At 41.1% G+C, this 17683-nt stretch overlaps 1 protein-coding gene across 1 annotated transcript in view; it reads left to right on the top strand.

The window, feature by feature from the left end:
* Positions 1-7: 7 nt before the first annotated feature.
* LOC137176234 (zeta-sarcoglycan) overlaps positions 8-17683 on the top strand; it is a 366313-nt gene continuing 348637 nt past the window's right edge. Inside the window, exon 1 of the mRNA XM_067582401.1 lies at positions 8-715. Coding sequence (XP_067438502.1) covers positions 677-715 — 39 coding nt within the window. The 5' untranslated portion in view covers positions 8-676. The remainder of the gene's footprint in view (positions 716-17683) is intronic.

Genomic DNA, 17683 nt, shown 5'->3' with positions numbered 1-17683 from the left:
CCCTCTCTCTCTCTTGCTCTCTCATTCTCTCTTCTTTCGGGGAGAGCTGGTATCTCTGGCGGTTTGCCGCATGGAAGTCGCCCAGGCAAGGCAGAATATCATCTATCTGATCCGGACTCCTTCTCTCCAGTTGCCGACCACTGCATGAGCAGACACAACATCACACTCACATTTACTGGGATTCAACGGGATATAACGGCATTCATCCGCTGACCGACTGACAGGAGAGTCTGAATTCCGGGGTTCATTCCAGCAGAGGGGAACATTTCTAATTCAGATGTAACAACAAAAAAGACGCACCGGGTCGTTAAGTGCGCAAAAGCCGCAGCTTGAAACATTACGCACTGCTAATTCTGATCTATTTCTATCTATTTTCGCATCCCTCCGTCTCCTGCACGGACAACCCGGGGACTGGAGGTTGGGGGACTTTCACAGTATGGAGTCCTGATTTTACCAAGCGACCCACGGGGAGAAATGAAACTGAGAAAATCCGTCGCCGTGGTGGAATATTAAAAATCTGATCCCAACAATAACCCAGGAGATGTTGCAGCAGAGTTTGGGACTCTAGAGAACATCCCAACTTTTCTGGTATCCGTTTTAATCTCTTCCCCTCTCCTCTACTTCGCCTGTGGGACTTCTATTTTCGTGACTGATTTGCAGTACTTCACTCTCTGTCATGGACCGTTCGACGTCTTTGGATATAGAGGCGCTCAAGGTAAGACGCTCGCAGCCGGGTGCCGTGCATTTGCTCCCGGGGATAGAGTTGCGTTCCCCCCCGCGCTGGATGGGTGGATAGATGGATAGATGGGTGGCCTGTTGGGTGACTTGGTGTGATGGGTGGCACGTCGGATGACTGTTTTCACCGGGCGGCTGGCTGGATTAATCCACAGCTGATTGGCTGATGGGTAAATGTTCATGGTATGCTGGGTGAATTACTGGGTTACTGGATGGGTGACCGCGGGTGGCAGTTATGGCTGGCTGGTGAACCCAGTGGCTTGAGGATGCTGTGGAGCAAGGCTGGGTTGAAATAAACGGAGGAGTTCGCCACAGACAGAGCACCCAGTTTTGTGTTGTTGCAACACTATCCAAGAGCATCTCTCTCTCTCTCTCTCTCTCTCTCTCTCTCTCTCTCTCTCTCTCTCTCTCTCTCTCTCTCTCTCTCTCTCACACACACACACACACACACACACACACACACACACGCACACGCACACACAGTCGTGTTTCCATCACTTCAGAGGACATTACGTTGACTTACATTCATTTCCTGGAGACTTACTCTAACCTTAACATAACTCTAAACTTACCTCAACATTAAACCAAGTCTTCACCCTAAAATTAATGATTTACGTTAATGGGACTTGCTTTTTGTCCCCATAAGAGAGGCGAGTCCCCACAACATGAGGAATACCTGGTCCACACACACACACACACACACACACACACACACACACACACACACACACACACACACACACTAACTACACTCTTTCTATGTTGGTTAGGGAATAAAGAGAGGGAGAGAGAGAGAGAGGGAGTGTGTATGGCAGTATTCTGTGCGTGGGGTGAATTTCAATATGCTTTGCTTGCACAGAGAGTTGTTGCAGAGCACTGTTGTGGGCGTCGGTGGGACGCTCGATAGACGGGACGGATTTGCCCGACTAGCTGTGCAGAGGGTCTGTATAAGAATTTAAGGGGAGGATAGAGAGTGTCCAGTTATCAACTCTCTCTATCCACCCCCCACCCACCCCGTGTTATTTAAATAAATACTCTCAATTCGTGATCAGTTCAGTGCATATTACCTGTTTAAAAAGTGAAATCAATGATTCCTCTAAATAATAAGCATTCTACGTGTGTGCACTTGTGACGTGTGTCGAATTGTGCGCGTGTCTGTGCATCAATGTGCGTGTTCCCGAGCGTGTGCGTGCGCGTGTGCGTGTGTATGGACGGTATGGGATCTGGGTCGCTGCTTATACAGCTTTTCATTCTGCACACACACACACACACACACACACACACACACACACACACACACACACACACACACACACTTACCCCTGTTTTGTGTGTGTCCATATGACCATCATCGACCAATATCGTCGTATATTGGCATATTGGGAGATTACTAGTTGTGTTGAGCATATTGTAAAGCTCAGACAACCTGCATTTCATTTCTAATCTATTAAGCCAAATGATGTGCAGGTAAAGAATGATGTATGGGTGTTTTTGTGTGTGCATGTCACTGGTAATCTTGTATGTCATACTTGATGCAAAAACATTGAAAAATCCATTTGGATTCCACATGAAAAGCAGTCGTTCATGTATACCTCTCATTTATCACTGAGGCATTCATTCAAATGTTGCTTATAATTTCAGTCTGTATAAGCTATAAACTGTTTTCATGTATCGTTCCACTGGAAGCCATCCGAAATCTGGAGAGTGTCTACATTTGAGTGACATAATGAAAACACTTTCACCCAGCAAAATTATGGGTCTCCAAAAGCTCATTGTTAAGAATCAAGGACGCTCATTATAGAAATAAGTGAGTGATAACATCAGCAATAATAAGCCAAAAAGTTCAGACAGGTCACTATCACTAAAGACATTAAACGCCACATGAGTACTGTAAGTCTAATGTCATGCAGAGTTTTCATCAGGGATTGTAATGTAGACAGGAATTGTAGGTGGAAATGTTCATTTTCTATGTGCTGCTGCTGTTACTGATAACCAGTTATTGGATAAATTAGCAAATCGATGAGATTCCCCTGGGGTTTGACATTTCAAGTAACATTTTATGTGATCAAATTTCTGAGAAGGGGACCTCAATATTGCACTGATGCAGTGCTCCAAATTGACTTTGACTCGGCTGGCTGGTTGCAGATACCGCAGATGGAAATTGACATTCTGATTTAAAAATGACCTTAACTGTTAGCCAACGAACTTGACCTGCAGAACTGTGGGAGTATTGATGTTTTGGTTTTTGTAACATGTATGGGCTTTCTGTTTATTTCAGACGCAATGTTTAGTACAACCTATTTATGCCATTTAATGGATACTATATCAGAAAGTGTATCATACTCAGAAATGAAAGTTAAATATGTATATAGTTCAATGCAAGTTATTTGTCCATGAATAATATATTGTGAGCTTGAAATCAGGCTCTATCTGACTTATTTTGAATTACAACTGAACTGGCCACCTATTTGCCATCTTTGAAATCTTTTTATGCAGGTGTGCTGTAACTAGAGCAGTAACTTTGATGGGTTAAATAATTTAAAAATAAACATGGTAGTTTTGCCAGCTAGGATGTCAAATCTCTGATGTTTAATATATCAGAACTGCACTCCCAGAAAAAAAACTTTACAATTCCAAGACCGTGATATGTTAAAAGGGAAATTAAAGGGGAAATTAAAAAATTAAAAATTAAAGGGAAATTCAAGTATTTTTCGACTAATTCTCTAATCGTGGCCACTCTAACTACAGTTAATGCTAACTTTGTGATCTGCAACTTAATTGCAGAGATTCTTGAAGTGCAACTCAAATTGCAAAGCCCTCCAAAGAAACTTCATCATTTCCATCATCATTTCCATGACGGTAAGTAATTAACATAGCTGTGAGACATCTCCAGCTGTGGGCCCCAAGAATCCTCTTTTACCCTACAAGTGACAGCCTTGGGTGCCCACCAATCAAATCTCAACTCTGACAGTGTTAGTACATTGTTGAATTTAAAGGATTTCCGTCTACTTCCACCAGTCCATCTATCCATCCATCTGCTAGTTGTTTTCTGCAGAGCTGGTGTCATATCCTTGGCACTGCTGACAATCCCTGAGTCCTAGTGCATTGGTAGTTGGCACTCAGATACACACATACACACTGTCTCCTGCAGTGAGCTCTATTTGTAGTGAAGGTCGCCACTGTGTGCTTGTTGTGTGGGTTTGGACTGGTTTATACACACTTGTAAGGACCCATCCTTCACACCTACTTATGAATATATGGTAATAACTAAAAGACAATACAGTGTCCTCACAAGCATATTAAAATAAATGTGTGTATGAGTGTGTACAAGTTTGCTGGCCAGCTGGCCTTTAAAACTTTGAAAAACAGACACACACACACACACACACAGCAATCCAATCTAATGAAAAGCCAGATTTTTTTTTTCAGTCAGTTGAGTGTGAGTGTGTGTGTGCCTCAAAGAGCAATCACAGGAAATGAACAGCGAACAAGGGCAACATTGGGACATTGGGAAGACACTGCATTATATCAAATATACAGGTGGAATGTTTGTGTGTGTGTGTGTGTGTGTGTGTGTGTGTGTGTGTGTGTGTGTGTGTCTGAATTTGACCAAAGACCTATCTGCTTGTAAATCAGCGCAGGTTTCAATATCAATGGAGCAGTTTAAGTGCTATTGATCTTTAGTAATAGCTGCACCATAAAGTATATGCAGTATAATAAAGGCAGTCAGATTGAATTTTACCCTCTAGATCAGGGACTCCACTTGTAACAGGAACCGATATTGGGAAAGCAAGGAGTAGTTTCATTTTGGTTGAGCAATATCAGAATTATAATTTAACCAAGATTTAACCAATCAACCAGGCAAGTTCAAAGAAAACAAATTCATACTTATGCTACTGTTGTGTCATGGCAGGAAGCAAAAGAAAAACAAACAAAAAAAAATGTGTTCACTGGTCACTGTGGATGGCAAAATCAGCGCTTTCATCATTTTTCGAGCCAACAGAAATTAAAGACCTAAAATTAGGGTAAGACCTCCAAATTATGGTTGGCTAGCTGACAATGTGGCTGTTAGTCTAGATATATTTATCAAATACTTTCACCATTTTACAGGCCAACTAGATTTTCAGAATAGAGTAGAACCCCCAAATGAAGGTCACTTACCTGCCAAAGTGGCTGGCAAAGTAAACCAACTTATGGTACAAGCCACAGCCAGAATGAACCAGCATTTGCATGGTGGCTGCTTTCCCACCCTGGTCGCACTCTTTCACACACCCCCATTTGGTAACCACCCAGTGCAGCCTCAGTTTTGCATTTCTGGCCACTGAGCAGCTCAATTGGAGCAATTGGGGGTTCAGTGCCTTTTCCAAGGGCACTTCAACAGTAGCTGCTGAGGGATGGGAGAACATTACTCATTCATTTAAGCCAGCCAGCCCCAAGCCTTCCTCTCTAACCTTCAGGCAAGCACAATTCCTCATTTGTGTATAAGCAGGTTACACCGGTTCAGTTTAAGCATGTTACAAGCCCAAGCGTAAACCACTCGTGAACTGATGACTTAATGTGCTGCAGTGTGAAATATATCAGGTTTGTTGAGGCTGCCAGTATGACAGCTGCACAATTTGAAAAGTGGCTGCCTCACTCTGAGCCAAAGGCGCCTCATCTCTGTGTTAGTGGAGCCTTCCCAAACTTCTGTATGTGCATGCTCTCCATTTTTAAAATCGTAGCAGATAGGCAACCATTCATTAGGATTACCTAGGGTGACATAACATTAATAACAAAACCTCATCTGGATGCCAAATGATTCCACAGCTGTGTATTGATAGGGAGCCACATGCGAGTTTGACTACCAGGCAGTTTCTCAGCCTTAGGGATGGGACCCCCTCATCCGCATCCACAAAGAAACAAAGATCTCAATCAGACTGATTGACGTCTACCCCATCCTTGGAACAGCTATCATCTAACATCGCTCTCTGTTTTATTAATTATTCTAATCCAAAAACATCTTTGGGTTGCTCCGAAGCAAAACAAAAGAAACCAAACACATTTCCGAGCATGCAGCAACCGTTACAAATGTGTAGCTCATAAGCATCTCTAGATTTATTACCCAGAAGTGCATCCTTGTCCATTCCTCACAAACAAAGGTGTGTGTGTGTGTGTGTGTGTGTGTGTGTGTGTGTGTGTGTGTGTGTGTGTGTGTGTGTGTGTGTGTGTATTTTAGTACTTGCTGGGAAAAACAAACACAGAGATTCCTACTTTAAACACTTCCTCCATGTATTTACGTGCATGTTATTTGTGTGTGTGTGTGTGTGTGTGTGTGTGTTGCTCAAGTAGCAGTGTTTAAAGGTCTAATAGCTAGCGGGCTACTGTTGGTCTTCTAAAGGTTAACTTACAGTATTTAGACTGTGTGTGTGTATGTGTGTGCATACATATTCATTTGTGTGATAGCAATTGTATTATGTTTGCTGAGTAACACTGTGGATCCCCTCACCTCCACATTGCAATGTGTGTGTGTGTTTGTGTGTGTGTGTGTGTGTGCCTCTCTGTCAGGGTATGAGCTCACCCCCACTCCACATAATGAAGTGGCTGACGGTAAACTTAACCAGCATTTGAGGAACACACCGACATTCTGGGAAATAGACTTATTCGCATTTGACACCTACATATTGCATAAGCTCTGGAAGCCACCAGGTCCTTGAAGATCTACATGCGCTATCATGTTTTTGGGGGGAAGGATAACCTACAATTTGTGTGCCATAGCTCACCACACACAGAACAAATAGCTAATCTGGTTGAGTCTTTATAACACTAAAACAGCATGTACCATGTATTTGGAGCTTTTAAAACTGTCAGACTTTATTTTGTAAATTGTGATGGTGACTGGTGCAGAATACAGATTGCCAGCTAACAGGAGGGCTTGGTGCAATGGATTATGGAACCAGATGGGTGCTGTGAAACTCCCATGGTGCATAAAACAGCAGCTGCAGGCGGATGTTATGTTAAAAAAAAAAAACGGGTCTGTGCAGACCACTAACCTACATGCCATCTATTACCATTATTAGTATAATGTCCAATAGAGTTTGGGGGTCAAATCGAAGGTTAATGAGCAGCTGGCTGAAAGGGGCAAATTTAATTATTTTTAAGAAATACTGGCACTGCCAAGCCAATGTTTTACAGAAACTAGTGAGTGCTGCCAGTTGAGCTGTGTGCTCTGCAAGTAAATGGTGTCGGAACCTTAACACACTATGCATAAAATTACACGGTGAACACTGACTGTATTCAAGTAGAATTTACTCCAAGACATTTCACAAGCAGCATCCTCAGAGTCACAATTACTGTTATAGAGGCCTTTTTAAACCCACAGGGAAGAAATTATAGACAGCGATAGTGAGTGTGTGGGAATGCACTGCTACACAGTAGATGTGCACCTGGGGAAGAGAAGGCCGAATGGACTGCAGACATGTTTTGTAATCGGAGAGAAAACATGATGGTGTTGAACTTCGCCCAAGGGAGGCTCAAGGGTCCACATCGCTGTACAGCTGTAATAATTACACACACACACACACACACACACACACACATACAGCCCCGCAGACCATCACTTACTGCTAATAATAGCTTGTGGGGGGAAATGTGTGTGGCTGCATTAACATATAACCCTTGGCATTCACATACAGATTCACAAAGTAGCAAAAACATATGATTGCTTCAGGCATATTTACTGTTCAGCTTGGCCCCAGATCACCACTCATGGCAGTAATCACTCCCACACCTCACACACACACACACACACTCACACATATCCCCATAGAGCCTTAAGCTCCCAAACGACTGGTCAGTTAAAGCAGTGACTGATGCTTCACCTCACTACCTGCCACTCAAATTTTCCTCTGTAAGCCTCAGGGTGTGTGTGAGACCGTGTGTGAGTGTGTATGGGGGGGGTGACTTTTATAACCCATGTTCGTCAACCCTGTTGTGTTGTGATGAAGTACTTTGTCCACTTGGTGCACTAACATACTGTTGCAGCCACACAGTAGCTTTTGCACTGCTGTCATTTTGACATGTTTATGTGTTTGGGTGATTACAAGCAAATGTGCATGTTACCAAACGCTAATGAATGTGTGTGTCTCTGCATATATGCAGTAATTCAAATGCAAATCGTATAGCACTATACTTTCTCTGCAGCAATTTAGAGCCTACTGTATATAATACATCCAGCATTACAGAGTGTGCTCCTGTTCCATGTCATATTTCCATATGATTATTTTTCTACTTGTTATCTGCACCAGAGCCCTGTTTTGACTTTAAGCTCCGTCACTCAGTATACTTTTTATCCCAGTCCAGAGAGTGTTTGTTTTTATGTGTGTGGGCTTATAGCACCAGCGCTTTAAGTGGCATCTTACTCCCTATCCCAGCAAAAGCAAAACAACTACAACAATAATTAACCAGTTTACACACATAGAAAGAATATGAGTTTCCTTGTTGGCCTGGATGAAATGTCTGCTGAATCCTGGCTGGAGGTGTGTGTATTATTGTTTTAATAAACAGTTACCCAAATCTATCATTTTAGGTTGGCATTTTGGGGAAATATGGATGAAGTTGGCCTATGGTTACAGCTGCAGCCGGCAAGATTTTGATGCACAATTGCAGCCATTGTGCTAGCCCAAATCACAAAGTAGCACTGCAACAGAGAACAGCTGAATGAATAAAAAATCGAGAGTAAAATATAAGCTGTCACTGTGCTCACAGCAGTGAGTGAACGCTCAAAACATAGAGAGCAGCAGCTTTGCAACACTATATCTGTTTCCTTAATTCTTTGATATCCTATGTTAGTTGCAGAGATCACACGGTGCTCCTGGGTAGTTTCAAATAATACCACAAGCCTTGCTGTTGTTTGGTAGCTGCAACAGGCAGCTTAAAGTTGAAATCCAGATGCAGTATATACACAGTATCATCCATCTCTTAGTGGATATTCCTACATATCATTACAAAAAGAAGTATACACGGATTATATGGATTAAGCAAAAAATCAGAATAATAGAAATTTCTACCAGATTATGTTGCTTGAAAGTTGCTTAAAAGTCAAGGGATCATCAAAGTTCACTAAGACCAATGAATGCACCAAAATGCATGCTAAACCATGCAACAGTTATGGAGATATAACAAATGTTAACCTGCTGGTGGAGCTAGAGGAAAAGTCAGAGGTTCAACTAAGTCATTAGGATTCATCCCAGTGGCTGTGGCTCAGGAGGTAGAGCTGGTTGTCCACTAATCGGAAGATCGGTGGTGCGATCCCCGGCTCCTCCAGTCTGCATGTCAAAGTGTCCTTGGGCAAGATACCGAACCCCAAGTTGCTCCCGAAGGCTCTCTCTGTGTGTGTGTGTGTGTGTGAATGAGCATTAGAAACTCCCCCTGATGAGCAGGTTGGCATCTTGCATGGCAGCCTATGCCATCAGTGTGTGAATGGGTGAATGTTGGCATGTAGTGTAAAGCGCTTTGAGTAGTTGGAAGACTAGAAAGGCACAATATAAATGCAGTCCATTTACCAATTACCATTTACCATCCCCTGGGGACCACAAATGTCTGTACAAATTGCATGGCAATCTATCCAAATTATAACAACACCATGTTGTCATGAAGAAATACCACTGTATGAAGGAAAGAATACCACTGTAGAAAATGCTATTTAGTCATATGTTAGGGGGATATTTTTATCATCCAATATTCTCTAAATTATTTTAAGAGGCTTCAGCATTTGTGTGCTGTTTCAGGCAGTCTATAGTGGAATGATGAATGTGAAAAAAAATGCTTTCAATAGTGGCATAGTGATCAGGACTCAAGGTAATGGTCAGCCTTGATATTGTGTGTCAAATTACTTGATTGATTAACCCTGATATAACAGCAATATAATCTAGTATTGACACTCAAATGCTTATATCAGCTGACCTTCCAGTGACATGCTGCATAAATCACATTTATTATTACAACTTCAAGATATATTTAACAGCCGGTGCATAACTTCTGCTTAGCTTACTGAAAACTATAGCTGCAGACTAGGAAGAATGTGCATGCGGGTTTCATCTATATGTGCTTTTCCTCCGGTTTCCCCTTTAAGTCCTTTAGAGACAAGGTGATAAGTTTGTACGTGTCCATAAGATTGAAATTATTTGGTTCCATTTCATCTGCAGTCTAAATCCCTGCCACAAGCCAGTTCACTACATATGGAGTATTAGACTTTAATATGAGGTGTATCCCACCATGAAGGGCCATTTACATTTGTCATTATGTACACTGCCGCCAGCTATGTCCCCCTGTCCAGCAATGACAAGTTAATAGACTGCTTTCCACTGTGGGGCTGAACAGGACTCACATCTATTATTAATTTAAGTCTCCCCAAATTGCCATAATCATTTGGAGATTATTGCAATATGACTCAATTTGTCAACAACATTATGATTCAAAATGAAATTATGCTACAATGACAAGGTAATCACGATCTGGTAATTATTACCTGATACTGCTTTGACAAATTAATGATCACCTGTGTTTTTGTCAGTTACACAAATCAATGCCTCTTTATTGTGGCTTTAGTACAAACATACAGGCTGATAAAGCCATTTTTTAACATGGATTATAAATAGAAAACAAAGTTTTTAGCTCCTGCCTCTGAACTTAACTACACCTACAGGTACAGCAATTTTAGCTGTAACAAAAATATTGTAATAGTGCATCTGACTATGCACTGAATTTTACTCATTTCTAACAAGGGAAAATTAGTAAAATTAGTAAATTTCAAAATGTTGCAGCCAAATCTTAAGGAGCTTGTCACACTATTTTCACTAGCTGCCTCCTCAACCCCCAGCTCACACATGTGGCATAACGTTTATTAGCCAATAGCATTTAGTTTGTCATGTCCCTGCGGCAAGCCAGCTATCATGTGCCCCAGCCTGGCTATCATTTACAGAGACTGAGGAAGTGATTCAGAAATGACAGGCTAATATTCGTCTTTTCAGCCACCATCTTGTTCTGTCTGTCATCTCCCAAACCGCAGCTTCTGCTGCCACTCATGACATGAACTCAGCTCAATATCAGAGGCAAAAGAAATATTTGGGTGGGTTGAATTGCCTGGATGATAATTAACAGGGTTTCTACTATCAGCTAGGGAGACAAGCTAGTCTAGGTTAGTCAAGTTTTGCCAAACCAATTCTGTTCATTTTAATGTTGTAGTCAAGATTCAGATTGATTCAATCTGATATATAGTTAATGAGCCATACAATTGCACTGGGTGACATGTTTCTTCACCCCGGAGAGTTTGGGTATGGTAGTTTGTTCAGAAATGGCTCCAAAGACGAATAATAGTGATCACGTTTTCAGTCTCTGCAGAGTAGTTCTGGAGACTGATGCCACTGCGCGTCACAACCTCTTGACTTTGTACTGCATCATAAATTTCTCAGATGACTTCAGTGCAAAGTCAAGAGATTGTGATATGTAGCAGTGGTGTCTGCCTTACATGAAACTACTCTCTGGAGACTGAAAACATGATCGCTGTTATTTTCTTTTATTGTCTTTGGAGCCATTTCGAAACAAACTACCATAACCGTAATCTTCCGTGTGAAGGAACATGTCACCCAGTGCAACGGTGTGACTCATTGGTGTGTTTTAATGGTTTTTGGAAAACTCTGTGGCACAGAGGAATAAGATATATCAGGCTTTGGATACACACACAATACTTGTAAGTAGGATCATTTCAGTGTTGGATTGCTGGTTTGTTGGATTTTAATTCCAGCTAGTTTATTCAGTTCAGTTCAGTCCAGTTCAGTCCGATCAAGGTTAGTCCAGGTCAGGCAATTGTAGGTTAGTGTTATATTCCACTCAAGTATACTTTTAATGGTACTTTAGCTTTATTTTGCATTGTACAAAAAGTACTTTCAGCCAAGCTTCAGACCACATGATTGCAGGAGAGTATTCTAGGTTGGAAAGTTAAGTACAATCAGAACTACCAGAGAAACAGGGGTGACATGTGAATCATGATTTGAAACAAACATGTACTGTAGCAATCAGACATTTGCCCTTGCTCACTCTGCATCAGTGCTCCTTCAAGCTGTACTGTACCACCAGTATAGCCCAACATCTTTACATTATCCCACCAGCAGCACAGTGCATTTATCTGCCTTTCTGTCCCTCAACCCCCTGACAAGTAAATCATCTCTTCCCCTGTTGTGACAGCACAATCCTGATGTCTGTCACTTCTACAGGCCAGGCTGGGCCACACACGTACAGAACATGCACGCACACACACACACCCGCACACACACACACACACGTACAGCACACAGGAACAGACATGCCGGCAATCACATTACACACACGCCGGCATCAGCACACGCACACAAACACTTTTTGTCAGAGGGGATTCTCGCCCACTCAAGGGCAGAGCGATGACACCTCATCATGAGCCAAATGAAGCAAGAGTGGCAAGGAGAGGAGGAGAGAAAAGAGAGAGATGGAGGGATGGATGGAGCGGAACGACGGAGCAATATGGAAGGGGATGAGTAGAGCTATATGCCAGCGAGGCGACCGGCGCCAGATTTTAGGGGCATGAAATAGGCTCTGGGAAACGTGGAGGGACAGAGAGAGGAGAGAAAGAGGGTGGGGGTGCATTGTAGTAAAAAAGTGAGGAATGAAGAGAAGCCATGTCTTTTTAAATTCTGAATAACAGTCATTAAGAAACACTTCCCTCAAATATGTACTAGGAGTGTATTACATATAATTGCGTCACACTTGCTGGAAGATTTTCAGTAATCTGTCACTTTGTAGGATAAAACACGGCAAGTAAGCATGTAAAGATATGATGCACTAGCAACAGGTAAGGTGTAAGATGGCTGATATCACAACCTATTATTCCACCAAAATATCTGATCTGCAGTACAATATCCACTATACGTTACACCACGATCTCTCTCTAACCTTAACCAAGGTGCTTTTGTTGCCAAAACTTAACCACACAGAGTACTCAGGATGCAAACTCACGTCTCAGTTGCCAGAGTCCTGAATCTTGTACACCTTCCATCCACCTCGAACTCCCCCCTTCAACTTCAGAGCGATATATAAATGTGTTGCCTCATTCATTCAAAAAAAAAAAACATAACCTGTGAACATGTGAACATAATCCAGGCAGTGATTACGTTTTCCAACTCAACATGATTGGGAAAACAATATGATTGTATTTGATGATTTGTGATTTCTAGGAGATAGGGTTGGAGATCACCATCATTCCAAACAATCTCAAAAACTTTAAAATGTGTAATGTATTATATGAGAACAGCTTTCTTTTTTTTTTTTTTTTTTTTTTTTACAAATGTCAGAAGGATATCTACTTCCTGATTTCACAAAACACATGGAGAATTTATGAAAGATTATAGCTGTTCAATTTAAATTAGTTAATTTATTTATGTAGATGTTCAGTGTTGGTACAGACCACAGCATGAACAATTTGTTCACCATCAAATGTTTACTGGGTAATAATAGCCCATCATAATGCAGTAAGATGCATATTGAGTGCCCTGCAGTGATTGATTGAGTGATCACTTACTGATATTTTTAACCATTTTGTTATTAATGTGACAGATCCCAGTCTACCTGGTTTTATCTCTATCTCTGTCTTTGCTTTTGCAGTATGTTATGACAGAGTATCTTATGCCAGCAAACTGAAATGGACTTGAATGGATTCATCTATGTGTGTGAGCCAGAGTATAAGAAACAGGTGGATCCTGTTTTCAACTCACATTAACATGCTTTCCACATCACGCCTCTTCTCCTTTAATTCAGTTGGATTACATTCACACCTCACATAAAAATATGCCTCTTGTACACAGATTAAAATTGGATTTCTCTGTCCCTTGCTAAAATGCAGATGTCACTTCCTTGATAATATTCTCACCCTGTAAAAGTGACTAAACACCTCATCCTGCTTGTGAATGTATATCCTGACAATTCATTGCTGGATGCCTTTTTGAATTGCATAAGTTATTTGATTGAATATGTGCATAAAGATTGATATTCATTCACACCGTCTATGCATGGATATGTGATGCATTGCATTAACACTTGCTTGTTTATGTTGCCAAATGTATCTGTGATTACCTCCACATGTTGTTCGGATTGTTGATTCTTCAATGCATTTTAGAAGCATTTATATCTGCAGTTATTGTGATTACACTTTGATCTTCCAGAGCATATGTTAATTCAATGCAGAGGTGGTGTAAATGAAAACGTGAATGATCGAAATAAAGAGCAAAAAGAAAAAAAGTCCTTGAAAAGAAGCAGAGTTAATATGTAAGAGAAATCAAGTAGAATAGGACAAGGTCCTTGTCACCGCATGTCCCTGTCATTTAGAAGTGAGAGAGTGAAGGATAGATAGAGATGGTGTGATGGAGAGGAGGACAGCGGGCTGTGTTTCGCCCCAGAGAGCCTCAGATGGAGAGTGATGATAATGCAGCAGTAGACAGAGGACAGAGAGAGGAGGAGAGAGGGGTGAGAAGAAGGGAGAAGAAAAAGAGAAAGGCATGATTGTATAGAAAGGTTCTAATAATGAAGATAGAAAGACAGAGCTGAGTTTGAAAACAAGAGTTAAGGCTAGGATGGGCAGAATAGAGCAGAAGTCCAAAATGGTGAAAGCAAAGTATGCATAATACCCTCCAGAATATGTCAAATTGCCACAAAAGTGACAGCTATCATCATCACTAGACCCTCTCTACTCTGGAGATCTATACAACTTGCTGGGCTCTTTGCCAAATTTAAGCCTAATTTTATCAGGAAAATTGACTGAGACATTGTAAACTGACAGCTAGCATAAGCATGTGTCTTGAATCTCGTTTGATGCCCTATTTATTACTGTTATAAAAATGCAATCTGTTTCTACATGTTTTATTTGGATAATCAGTCTGATCATTACCTTTGCATTTGCATCTGGTACTGTTTGCATTCGTTCACTGTGATCAGATTTACAGTATCAGTCAAAAGTTTGGACTTTGGTGCTGTAATTTTTGTGTATATTCTGCAGGCTATAGGTTAAATGGAGGCACTATAATCTTGAATAAACATGGCAGGTGTAGCGGATCAGTGATTGAATCGTCATTGGAAATGGACAGAATCATATTTTATCACACTTTTGAAGGAGGCAACAGAAATATCTTTTCCCTTATCCTCACTGAGGATAAGGGAAAGGAGTGATGGCTGATGGGAACAGATCATACAGGAGTTATTCAGAGTGAGGATTCTGCCCAGAAGGCAGGACTCTCTCACAAATGAGAACATAGAGTACTGAGTGCACAGACTCCTGGCTAAGATCTGACCACCCACAGAGGTGGTCTGGTATCACATCCCCTCATATTTTGATTGTAGACGGAGTGTAGATAGCGTGTTTACACGATTTGTACATGTTTTCCTTTATTAGTCAAGATAACCAAATCCAAATTACACATAGTGTCACATGAATTATCGTATGGCATGAATATGCATCACACTGAAATCATATTTCTGGCACATTCTCTTTTTTTTTTATTTTTCTTATTTACAATTGTAAACATCTAATTTCATTCCAAAAACAGTCACACAACCACACTGATTAGCTTAAAAATACATGAGCTATTCAAGTGTCCTACCACGACTAATCATCATTTGCAGCATATGGGGCAGTAAATAATCCTTAGAAATGTGACAGATGAAGTTCAGTGGAGTTTGAGGTGGAGGTGAACTGGTAAGACAATTTCACCTTTGGTTGATTTATGTTTTTTTTAGGCTTTCTTACATGAACAGCATTTGTTATAAAGAAAGAGAAAGAAGTTTGTACTCAGTGTATGCCATAGAGCAAAGGGTGCCAATAACTGCAAGATACAGTAAAATAAATAAACCCCAAGCATTTGTGATAGTGAATGAACACTCAGTAGAAGATGAAGGGTCTTTTCTTAACATTGCAACAAGCTCTGGAATAAAATGACAAAATACTTTGTCCATGCCCTCCAGAAAGACACACATAAGCATTTACTGATCTGACGCCCCTATTGGCAGCACAACTTCTCTTGCCAGTGCCTTCCAAAACAGTTATAAACCCAACTGTTTCAAAAATATAAACATTTTTCTGATCTGACACAGCCACAGTTAAAAGTTGGTTAGATTTAGGCACAAAAAAACTTTGTGAGTTAGGCAGTAATTGTGGTCAAAAAGAAAGCAACACTGACTATCAGTAGGAGACAGGGAGCAGGAAGCAGTCTCAGTTTTTTTTTTTTTTGTTCCCTGTTTTGTTGACTGAAACCACCCCAATGTTCTTATGTGGCTCTACAACATCACACTATTTCCTCCTTTGCTCCCAATGGAGATATAATTCCTATGGCCACTAGAGGGCTTTGTCACTTAAACATAAACATATGTCATTATTGGGCATTTGCTTAAATGACTGATGGTGTTGTTTTTCTTGAGAGGAAAGTCTCTAACAATGGCCTGAGCAACAGGATCACGTTGAATATAATGTTTCTTTTCTACATTCCAAAAATAATTCAAACCTGGATTTGAGTGATGAGTGATGATGTGGTGGTCACACCACACCCACCCTGACCCCAAACCAGTGGTGTCCACCACAGCTCCAGGGGTGCTTTCATGTTTCTCCCATTGTGTACTGTGTGTCTGTGTATGTGTTGAACATTTAATCTCCCCTTCAGCAATCCATACAATATGGCGTATAGAAAAAACTCAAAGGGGATCTCCTTTGCTCATTTCCAGCGTTATATCTTTATTCTGGGACTCCACTAGAGTAGCTTTGAATGATTCACAGTTGTTTATTTAGCTTATACTGGCCCTTTATGCAGTGCCTCAGTTCAGCCTCTGTCTCTTTAAGGCCCCTCTCCCTATGAGCCCACTCTATTCTGATTGGCTAGCTTTCCGGAAGTCTGCAGAGGGGCAGCCGTATCAGAGTCATGTTAAGTTACCACTAATGGAAACCCAATATTTTCTGCTTTACTGCTTCATGTTAAAATGAATAAATAATGCAAGACTTTTATTGTGAAGAGTTGTTATTGTTTCATGAAATGAAACATGTTCCTCACCGAATTAGCAGAGCTTCATTAGCGGCGCTAAGAACCAGTCGACACAACAACATATGGAGATATTTGGAGCTCTTTATTCAGCGGATCAGTTAGAAATAATGCAGGGAGGAATAGTACAAGCAGAAAGAGCCACAGTGATGATGATGTTTGATGAAGAGCTATAGGCGACCAGGTAACTCCAACAGGTAAACAACTTATTTTTTCTTTGCCTTGCTGTGTAATAGAAAAACGCTCACAACATGACAACTCGACTCGAGTCATGGCTTGGCGTGACTACCCCCAAAACAATGGAAAAATGCCTTAATGTTAGCGGTGCGGAGCAGTGAACTCGCGCGCTATGTGTGGAGCAGATGAGCATATAAAGAAATCCGTCACAAGCTGACATTGGCTCGGACTTAAAGTAGAAAAACCATTGGAAACCTAGCATTCAGAGTAGAGTCTGAAGCCGGTGCTTTTTGCTCACAGGGATTGCTTCTATGTTGTTTACCTCATTATTTGACACTTTGGCCACATTCAACATGAACATCCAACATTGTAACATTATATATATGACTGAGAATAAGGAAAAGCATAAAAGGTCCCCTGTAACAAAGCAGTGACACACATGCTCAAGCAACAGTGTGCTAGGAGATGTCGGTTAAATGTATGGAGCTTGATCCACGTGTTATAGCTCGAGCTTATTACCTGTTGTGAAATAGCTTTACATATTGTTCGTGCAATGAAAGAAGATGGGTAGCTCATGCGCCTTTCATTCTTGAAATTGAAAAGTGCATTGTGGGAAAATAACTTATTCCCTTTTCTTCTTGACATGAAAGAGACTTATTTTGATATTGTGTTGTTGATGGGTTTTTTTT

This window comes from Thunnus thynnus, chromosome 3 (genome assembly GCF_963924715.1).
Source record: "Thunnus thynnus chromosome 3, fThuThy2.1, whole genome shotgun sequence".
Classification (NCBI taxonomy): domain Eukaryota; kingdom Metazoa; phylum Chordata; class Actinopteri; order Scombriformes; family Scombridae; genus Thunnus; species Thunnus thynnus.
Note: the sequence above shows the minus strand (reverse complement) of the source record. Positions and strands in the feature narration are given on the sequence as shown.